This window comes from Nicotiana sylvestris, chromosome 3, assembly GCF_000393655.2.
Source record: "Nicotiana sylvestris chromosome 3, ASM39365v2, whole genome shotgun sequence".
Taxonomy (NCBI): Eukaryota; Viridiplantae; Streptophyta; class Magnoliopsida; order Solanales; family Solanaceae; genus Nicotiana; species Nicotiana sylvestris.
In genome coordinates, this window is record NC_091059.1 from 131,421,058 (window position 1) to 131,431,529 (window position 10,472).

Sequence of the window (10,472 nt, forward strand, 5' to 3'; positions counted from 1 at the left end):
ATTTTCTTTGATTGATTTATTCTTAAAGGTTCCAATATCTTTTGAGTCAAACAATATTGATCTTTGCAGGTTCAGTCAAACAATATTGATCTTTGCGGACAGAAATCACTTGATTTCTAGTAGTGTTTTAGCATACTCCACTTCATAATTAAAACAAATGCTTTTAAAACACACACATATGAGGTTCAATGGAGAGTACTGCTCCATTATTTTTCAATACCGACTTTGTAATGTTTGTATATAATGCACATAGCGGATGATAACATCATGACCATTAGGCTGTCGTAGCTCTATCACCTTCCGAGCATCATGACTGGTGGCTTTAGGATTAGCGCCGGGGGAGTTTATATATGTAGAGCCACCGATAACGTGACATGCAATATTATACTCCGTTTTTATCAACTTGACAATATTCTCCGTGTAGTAACGCCACATTGTTATTAGTTGTTCTATTAAAACCAAAGCGCTCAAATGTTCAATTAGTTTTAACCAGTGCTGTGCCACACAGCTTGAAATCTAGTAATTTCAGCTTTCAGAGAAGAGGAAGAAGAAGAACATAGGGACTCACTACCCACGCCGATCAGTAAATGACATTGACAATTACACCTGAACATGGAATCTAGTCAACGTTATGTTTATCGGAATACAAATAAAGTAACCGATAGAGAACTCAGGTAGAAGAGCTTCTGGAGCTAATTAACTGGTCAATTTCTACATCAATTCTTGCAGCAAAAGTAAGGAGAAAAAACAACAACTGTAGAAGTCTAAAGATAAGTATAATAATGCTTTATGCATCACAGTATTAAGCTTGTAGGATTAAGAAGAGACAGTAACAGGGCAGCTCTCCTTTGGCGTGTCAGCTGAAATATATATGTGCGATGATTAAGAGTCAGTATACATAATTAACTGCATGCCAATAGAGAGTAGCCCTACCACTATTTCCCTTATTATCATTCACCAACTTTTCTTTCTCATTTTTCTGCTTCTGGTTCATCACAACAGATCACTTCCACTCTTTATAGAGCATACCTTCTCAGTATAAGAGACGGAATAAACCCCTAGAGAATCGGCATATGCTGAGATTTTTATGCTGTGGCCCTGTGGATATATATCTTCTTGCATTAGGGAGGTGCTTTATGTAGGGAAGTCAGAAAATGGGGTAACTTTCTTATCTTTTACCATTCCATTTGGTGAAAGCAGCTGCTTTAAAAAAAATATTTTCATCATATTCCCTGGTTGCTTTGTCCATGTTTGTAGGTAATTAGCTGCAGAAAAAAGTTGCTGAATGCTGGAGATGCTGCATGATTTTATTCCTAAGAAATGTGTTGTCACTTGTCTCTTGAGAGAGTTGAGACTAAGGAGGCAAAGGACCTTCAAAACAGCATATCCTTCGTCATATTCCTCATTTCCCTCTCCTTGTTTTTTTCCATTTACATTTCTATGACCTGGTTTCTTCGTTTTTGCTTTTCAATTTCTCGAATGCCACTCTTGCTTATGTTCTTAACTATTTAAGTATATTCTAAGTTATTCAGATGTGAGGATATCAAAATTAATGCTTCCTTTGACTGAGTTGGACATAACAAAAGTTCAATGACGCTTGTTGCGCTTGTTGATCCCAATTTTGCAATGAATATTCAAACTAATTTGGAGAAGAAAATAAAATTCCTTTTTCAATACGGAAAAAGTTTCAACGTACACTACGCAACCGCTAAAAACTAACATTAGCTGAAAAAGCTTTGTCAACAATTGCACGACAATTGGGAAGCTTCACTAAGCGGATAATCAAAATACTTCTTTGCTCAGCTAATTTTCTTGAAAGATCACCAAATCAATGCAAATTGTAGAAAAGAGAAAGTTGGAAAAATTAAAATGTTCACAAAAGGTACTATAAAAGAGAACAAAATTTTTAGAAAAAAATAAGTGATTGCTATAGGTCGAGAAAATGATCAAAATGGTCCTTAATGTATTGGGGCTGCATTTAGGTTTAATTTAGGGTTTAGGGCTTCAAAAAATCAGTTCAAACTGGTAAAATAAAACCAAACACAAATGATAACCCAAATACAATTCAGTTTATAAGATGGTACCTGAAAGCAAACAAAAGGAGAGAGAGAGAGGGGATAATTGAACGCAGTTTCCTCGTTTAATTTTTGTATGTTATCTTTTTTTTAGAAAAAGAAGAAAATGTTTGAAATCTTTTGCACGTTTGATCGCGTTGTGGAAAAACACATCACAATAAAGAGATCAGGGAATATGCACTCTCGGTTTCAATTTATATGATCTTATCTTTTATTTAAAAGAGAATAATCATTTTTTAAATTGGATATATTTTCACTTTAAACCTCATATTTTACTTCTAATGAGAATCTTTTATATCCATATAAATGTTATGCCATATTTAAAATTATAAATTTCAAAGGCCTTATAGCTTTGCATATATTATGGCATGTTTAAAACATAGGTGTTAAGCCGAGGGTCTATCGGATAAAACTTCTTTACCTCACACAAAATAGGAGTAAGGTATGTGTATGTGATGACCCAAAAGGTCATCTTATATTTTAGAACTCGATTATGTGTTCCGAGACCTTTAAAATCTTATTTTTACCCTTCTTGATTTGCGTGCAGTCCGGACGTGTTTCCGAAAAGCTTTAATGTTAAAAGCTAATGAAAATAATAATTTTTGCCTTTAAAAGTTGATTTAGTTGACTTCGGTCAATATTTTGAGTAAACGGACCCAGACTCATATTTTGACAGTCTCGGTGGGTCCGTGAAATATGGGACCTCGGCGTATGCCCGGAATCGAATTCCGAGGTCCGTAGCTCGAGATATGAATTTTTGATGAAAACTGAAAGTCTAAAAATTAAACGGTTTTAAGAATTTGGTTAATGTTTGATCTCGTTGGAATCGGGTCCGTATTTTGGTTTCGGGTTCCGGTACATGTTTATTATGATATTTAAGACTTGTTTGTGAAATTTGGTGAGAAACGAAGTTGGTTTGACGTGATTCGGACGTCCGGTTGTGAAAATAGGAATTTCAAAGTGTTCTTGAGAATTTCATTTGATTTGGTTCTAAATTTGTAGTTCTAGGTGTTATTTTGACGATTTGATCGCGCGAGCAAGTCTGTATGATATTTTTAGACTTTTTTTATGAACTTTCCCAATATTCCTGGAGGTGTTGTATTAACCAAAAATAGAGTTTGAATATACAACACAAGGGTAGAGATAAACCTTCAAAATAACGAGGAATAGGCAATTAAATTATAGTTCGCCTCCTCAATCAACAAAAAAACACTAATTAACAAAAAAAATTGCCTTATCAAATTTTTTTCTTATGCTAGGAATCTGTTGTTTGTCAAGCAAAAAGAGGCCTTTGGATTGCCTAGGAAGTTGATTGCTTGATTCAAAGAGAACAGATTGCTGCGTCTTTGCTGCCGTCTTAGCCAAACTGTCAGAGAGCTGGTTAGCCTCTCGGTAGCAATGATCAATCTGAATGTTGAGCGCTGATGATGTCTTTGATCTTACTCACAATATGACTGAGATTATAGTTAGTGTCAGCATCGTTTCGAAGGATCTCTATTATGTATAGAGAGTCCAATTCCCATATCACTTCATTGAAATCATTTTGTTTGCACCAATTGAGGCCAAATAGAGTTGCTTGCGCCTCTGCTATATTGTGATTTTGGGCAGTCACTGGAGTGGAAAAGGCCATGAAAATATCTCCTTGATCATCTCTAATCGCACCTCCTAGGCCTGCTTTACCTTCCCTCTGAAGAAAACTCCCATTAGTATTTAGTTTCACCCAACCCCTGTCCGACTTGAGCCATCGAACTACTAGACTTTTATGCTCAGGTCTAAGACTTGTAAGAGTATCACAAAAATTATTCCAAGGGAGCTTTAGGCCACTATTAGGATATGCTTTGTTGACCGCAGCTTCAATGCTCCAAGTTATCTATTGCTTAAGATTATACTTGTTGAAACCTTTTTGATCTCCATACCTACAGGCACAAAATTCTTTCCAAAGAAACTAGCAAATTATGACAGGGGTAATATTAAGAACAAGTCTATGGACATCATTGTAGGCCTTTGAGGTCCACCATTGCTTCATAATATATCTTATATTCTAGTTGTGGTGAAGTATACGAAGGGCATTTCCAAATAGATTATAAATTTAACTAGCAATTTGACCTTCTACAAAAACATGATTAATATTATTGGAGTTAGGATTACTACAGTAGTTACATCTGGAAACTATTTGTTTGCAAAAATTAATAATCACATCATCAAGGGAAGTTTGCTATGCCATAACCTCCATATCAGAAATGACATTTTAAAAGGAATTGCAGAATTCCATACCTTCTTTTATAAATTGAACTTTTGGATTAGGATTCCTTACCAGATTCCATGCACTCTTGTTTGAGAACTTGCCATTTTCTGAAGGGGCCCAAAAAATTTGATCTTCCTTGTTTTGATTGCCTATCGGAACAATTTGGACTTGTCGAACCATTTGATCTGGTAGAAGATCTTTCAATTTATTAATATTCCATTGACCTTCAGAGATGAATTTCCTTACCAGTAACTTGGAATTCTTTGGAGTATTAGGGAGTTGTTTTGCCAAAGGGCCATGAAGGGACCAATTATCCCACCAGAAGTTACTAGAGCCAGAGTTTACTTGCCACACAATATGATTTTCTGCAATTTCTCTCATTTTGAGGACATGTCCCCAAGCATGATAATTACCTAGAGCAATATTTTTTGAGACAACATGAGATCAAACACAATATTTATTTCTAATAAAAATAACCCAAAGAGATGATGTAGACCTAATCCTCTACCACCTTTTCATAGCTAACATGTTACTAATGTCTTCCATTTTCCTAATTCTAATGCCTCCTTCATCAAAGGGACGAGCAAGATGGTTACAAGAACTCCAATGATATTTTTTGTGGTCCTCAGAGGAGCCCCAGAAGAAATTAGCCAAGTGTTTCTCAATTAATCTAAATACTCCCTGGGGAGGAGACATAGCAGAGAGACTGTACACAGGAGTGGACTGAAGAATACTCTTAATAGAATAACCTTTCCTCCATAAGACAACATTTTACCTTTCTAGCCATTAAGCCTTTTCACAATTTTACTTATCATATTTTCAAAAAAGACTGTTTTCTTCCTACCCACATACAAAGGACACCCTAGATAATTAAAAGGCAAATTCTTGTCCATAAAGCTAGAGTATTTTATAATCCTGTTAATTCTAGTGGCAGCTGTCTTAGGAGCAGTTAAGAAATATCTTTTATCCCTATTAACTATTTGACCAGAGCTTTTTTCATAGTTGTCAATAATAGCCATAATTAACTTGATAAACTTAGAACTTCCACTACAGAAAATAACTATGTCATCAGCATAAGCAAGGTGGGTAATCTTAGCGACATTTAGGGGCATAGAAAAACGAATAAAATTGGGGTTTCTGTACAAAGAGTTGAGAGATATAGATAGCACTTCAGTAGCAATAATAAAAAGAGTAGGGGAAAGAGGGACCCCTTGCTTAAGTCCTTGAGAAGAAGAGAAGAAACCATGTCTCTTACCATAATAATGACTGAGTACCAAACATTAGCAATGAGATTGTGCATCAACTCAATCCAATTATCAGAGAAACCAAATTTCCTAAGAACAACATATAAGAACTCCTAATCCATTATATCATATGCTTTAGTCATATCTAATTTAATAACAACATTACCTCCATTATTAGGTTGAGAAATATTATGAATAATTTCTTGAGCTAACAAGACATTCTCAAAAATGAGCCTATCCTTAACAAAATCACTTTGATTAGGAGAGACTAATTTATACAATAAAGTGTTAACTCTAAGAGAAACAATTTTGGAGATAATCTTATTTGTAAAGTTAGATAAGCTAATGGGTCTAAAGTCTGAAAAGTAGAAGGATTGTCATTTTTAGGAATTAGTGCCAAACAAGTATGAGAGTAGAATTTAGTCAAACTTTTTCCTTTGAAAAATCTTTCAAAAAAGCATTGACATCCCTTTCAATTATGTTCCAGCAACTTTGGAAGAATGTGCCATTGAAGCCATATGGACCTGTTGTACTGTGAGGGCTAAGAAATCTAAATAAGAAATATGTTGGTGAGTAGAACTGAGATTGTTCATTTGAAGGGGATTGTGATCCGAACCTGTTCTAGCCAGATGTCTAACAGAAGATCTTTGAAATACTTGATCCCAAAGATCATTAACAAAAATTCTATCAAGCCTCTTCTAGATTCTCTTCCTCGGACTTCTTTTGTTGCACCAAGTAAAATTAGAACCATTATAGTCAATGTCAATGAGATCACAGTTGTTGATACAAGTTTGAAACTCCAAGCTTCTATACATCCTGTATGGATGACCCCCTAGTTTTTCATTAGGATCCATGATAATGTTGAAATCCCCTCTCACACACCAAGGGCCATCTACCACCATATTGTCTTGCTCCATATAATGCCATAAGTCCCTTCTATCTTTGGATTTACACTTAGCATACACCGTAGTAATATAAATGCCCTTCGTACCAAAAATATTTTGAAAGTGAATAGTGATGTGCTGCTCACTATTGGTAGTGACAGTAGTAGTGTTGTAAGAGTTCCAAAAATACTAGATTTGACCAATATTATTGCAGCAAAAATGTTGGAAACCCAGGAATTGCCTATACCCCTCCAGTTTATCATTATATATAAAAGCCTCAAATATAGCCAGATATTGAGAATTGTTGATGTCGATGAGTTTCTTTAGCATGTGAAAGGCTGTTTTGGATCTAACACCCCTAATATTCCAAAAAAAGAGCACTAATCATTAAGATTATTTAGGGGGTTGTCTTCCTTTTGTATCCTCCTTATAGAAGGATGGTTTCTGTTCCTGCTTTTTCTGCCATTTTTCCTTGTTTCACTCCTTCCTCTCCTGTTATTTTGAAATTGATCTTTCATAATGGAAAGAGAGTTTTGATCTTCTTTACAATCCTCTTGTTGATTGATGGATTGTTCTACACTTTGACTGTTTACAGAGCTGATTTCTTATTGATTGGGGTATTTGTTATCATCTTTATTTTCATATAAATCCACAACAAGTTGTAAGCCAGGGAGGTTTCTTATCTCTGTCGGGACTGTAAAAGAACTATGGTTTACCACTTTGTTCTTGGCTTTTTATTTTTTCACTATTGTCTTCATGAAAGTTTTGAATGTTTGTGTCATGTTGCTATAATTCCTCCTTTTCGTTGCTCTCAACCTGCTTCTCACTAGAATGAGGACTGACTTTTTTATCATTTGGATCTTTTTGGGAGACATTGTTCTTTGACATAGGGCTCAGAATACTTTCCTCAATGGCTTGTCTCGAGAAATCGTTCTGTTTTGTTGCTGAAGCATTTTCTTCTCTTCTTTTACTATTGACAGGTTTAAACACAACTTTGCTCTTTTTAGGTAATTTTTTGGTCTTCTTCTTCTTAGTCTTCTTCTTTTTTTCCTTACTAATTTTGTGGCAATTTTTTTCTTGTTGCTGATTGTCGTGTTGTTGTATTTGGTTATTTTCTGAACTTGGAAGTTTTGGGACCTTTTCATTGCTACTTTCATCGACCTTCCTCCCTTCTTGCTCTTTAACAGATTGAAGATCACTGGAACCGTACCTCTATTTTTCCTTCTCTTCTTCATGTAAATTTTCAGCTTTCTTTTTCTCCTAAAATCTACAATTGATCATATAATGACCAATTTTCCTACAGTGCTTGCAGTATTTTAGGACTCCTTCATATTCCAATTTCTGTGCATAGCCTTTGAGAGGGGAGTCTTCGTATTCTTGGCCTACAAAAACACTCTGAGGAAGTGGCTTTAGGAGGTCCACTTCTACTCGAATTTTCGCCATACTTGGCCTAGTTCTTCCCATTGTGGTTGCGTCTAGAGCAAGGGGTGTTCCTACTGAGCTTAGGAGTTATTTGATATAGTTCTAATCATGCATATGAAATGGTAATCCTGGCAATAGTGCCCAAGTCGGTGCTACAGGGAGATATTCTTCTAGTTTAAAGTTCGGCGACCATTTTTGGAGCCACATTTGCATACCATTAATCTCTATTACCCTCCTAAACCAAACTAATTTCCAATCCTCCTCGTTAAATAAATCAATGAAGACATTATGGTTATAAAAAACCCCAATTCTCATTGATCCAATAAGAGAGAAAATTTCCTTGAATCTTGACCTAATTCTATCAATTTGGGGGCGGGGTCTTAGAAATCGACCAACAATTGTGTATTTGGAAGACTATGCCATTATTCCATAATAGTTAGAAGCTTTAAAGATTACATCGAGCATACTGTTATGATTAGTGTGACGAGCTTTCACCTTTTCCTTTTCAATTTTGAGATTTGCCATAGATGGACTGGATGGCGCTATGACTTTAGCAGCATAAGAGATTTTTTCTGGAATTGATCCTTGCAAGTGAGAAGGATATACTTTATCTTGTTGTTGCCCATCCAGACGCGCCGGTTGGAGTCCTACCAGAGGCTCTAGCTGGAGGTGCGTGAGACAGAAATGCTGAGAAAATAGCCGTTTGGAGAGATATTCGATGAGATAGAAGAGAGAGAATTTAACTGGTTATTTTTTTAGTGCTAGTATATTTTTAGACTTGTGTGCATGTTTGGTTTGGAGCCCGGAGATCTGGGGTGAGTTTCGAATAGGCTATGGGATATTTTAGACTTAAAAATCTGTTGTGTTTTGCTGCAGCTGGTGTTCTGATATTTTGTGCTTCGCGATCGCAAAGCCATTTTCGCGATCGCAAAGCACAAAATATCAGAACACCAGCTGCAGCAAAACACAAGCCATTCTCGCAATCGCGAAGGGGAATCTGGGTTGGGGATGATTTTACTCTACGTGAACGCGAAGGCTAGGTTACGAACATGGAGCGATGGGGGCTTTATCCTTCACGAATGCGACCACCCTTAGCAAACACGAACATGAGCGAGGGCTTGCGAACGCGAAGGCCAAGAGGGCATAGCCTTCGCGAACGCGATGAGAATTTTGGGATCATGTAAGTCTTTAGGAAGCTGCTCTTCACGAACGTGACAGTGTCCTCACAAACGCAATGAACATTGTCGCCCAACTATTAAACCGTCCCATTATGGGACTTAGGCCATGCTTTCAAATTTTAAAAATCCAAACGACCTAGGGGCGATTCTCTCAAGCTAATTTCTTCCCCAAAGTGTTGGTAAGTGATTCCAAACCATTTTCTTTCAATTACCCATTGCATTCCATGAATTTACAACCTAAAATCTAGGATTTTCATGGTAGAAATTGGGGTTTGGGTAGAATTAGGGATTTTTCGAATATTGGGATTTAGAACTCAATTTGGGGTCGGATTTCAAAACTAATTGCATATTCGGGAACGGGGATGAATGGGTAAATAGATTTTGGTCCGAACCTCAAGTTTTGACCAAGCAGGCCTTGGGTCAATCTTTGACTTTCTGGGAGAAAGTTTGAGAAATATAAATTCATGCATTGTAGTTGGTTCCTTTCCCCATAATTGATATTATTGAGTTAATTGTGGCCAGATACGAGTAGTTTGGAGGTGGATACTAGTGGAAAAGTGGTAATTGAGCATTGAGTGGCCCGCGGAGCGAGATAAGCGTCTTGTTAACCTTGGCTTGAGGGATTAGGTATTATTTGCTATGTGTTTGTATGTTGAGTACAACGTATAGGTGAGGTGACAAGTACTTATGCATTGTTGTTGAGTCATAACTGGATAGTGAGTCTTATTCATAAAATTGTAGCTTTTCATGATAATACTATCCATGCTTAGACTAGTTTATTGTTATGTTAATCGTTCTTATCATATGTACAGATTTTGGTATTGATTGAGTACTGATTCAAATTTGAGGTTGATATTGTGGTAGCAAATGTTGAAGTAAGATTTTTGTTGTCATTTCTATCTCCCTATTATTATTGTTCCTTATTTTGGTGAGGGAGAGTGTTAATGCATGAAGGGTGATGTCGTGCCATTCTTATTTGATTTATATGGTGAGGTTGAGAGTAAAAGCACGAAGGATGATGCCGTGCCATTTTATGAGAGAGTTAATGCACGAATGGTGATGTCGTGCCATTCTTATTTGATTTATATGGTAAGGATGAGAGTAAAAGCACGAAGGGTGATTCCGTGCCATTTCTGTTGATTATCTGGTGAGGTTGAGAGTAAAATCACGAAGGGTGATGCCGTGAATTTCTTATTAATGTGTTTACTTGTTATTACTGGTTCAAGGTGTACTAGCTACTTGACTTTCTTTACTACTCTGATTCTTTATCTTGCAATCCCCTCAGCATGTTTTCCCCTCCCATTATTATCTGTTCAGCTTCTATTAGTTGTTATTGTGCTCTTATATTGTTTAACTGCACATGTTTATGTATGTGTCTTTTCCTAGCCTCGTCACTACTTCGCTGAGGTTAGGCTTTCGTCACT

At 36.4% G+C, this 10,472-nt stretch overlaps 2 protein-coding genes across 2 annotated transcripts; both read right to left on the reverse strand.

The window, feature by feature from the left end:
* Positions 1 to 3,477: 3,477 nt before the first annotated feature.
* LOC104246415 (uncharacterized) lies at positions 3,478 to 6,481 on the reverse strand. Its single transcript, XM_070169836.1, has 6 exons — positions 6,313 to 6,481; positions 5,731 to 5,832; positions 5,173 to 5,542; positions 4,854 to 5,026; positions 4,390 to 4,733; positions 3,478 to 3,945 (listed from the first exon to the last, which is right to left on the reverse strand). Exons 1-6 carry the CDS (start codon positions 6,479 to 6,481, stop codon positions 3,478 to 3,480), a joined length of 1,626 nt encoding a protein of 541 aa, XP_070025937.1.
* A 753-nt stretch (positions 6,482 to 7,234) lies between these two features.
* LOC138888038 (protein PXR1-like) lies at positions 7,235 to 7,891 on the reverse strand. The gene is made up of 2 exons (XM_070169837.1): positions 7,738 to 7,891; positions 7,235 to 7,626 (listed from the first exon to the last, which is right to left on the reverse strand). Exons 1-2 carry the CDS (start codon positions 7,889 to 7,891, stop codon positions 7,235 to 7,237), a joined length of 546 nt encoding a protein of 181 aa, XP_070025938.1.
* Between the last annotated feature and the right edge of the window lie 2,581 nt (positions 7,892 to 10,472).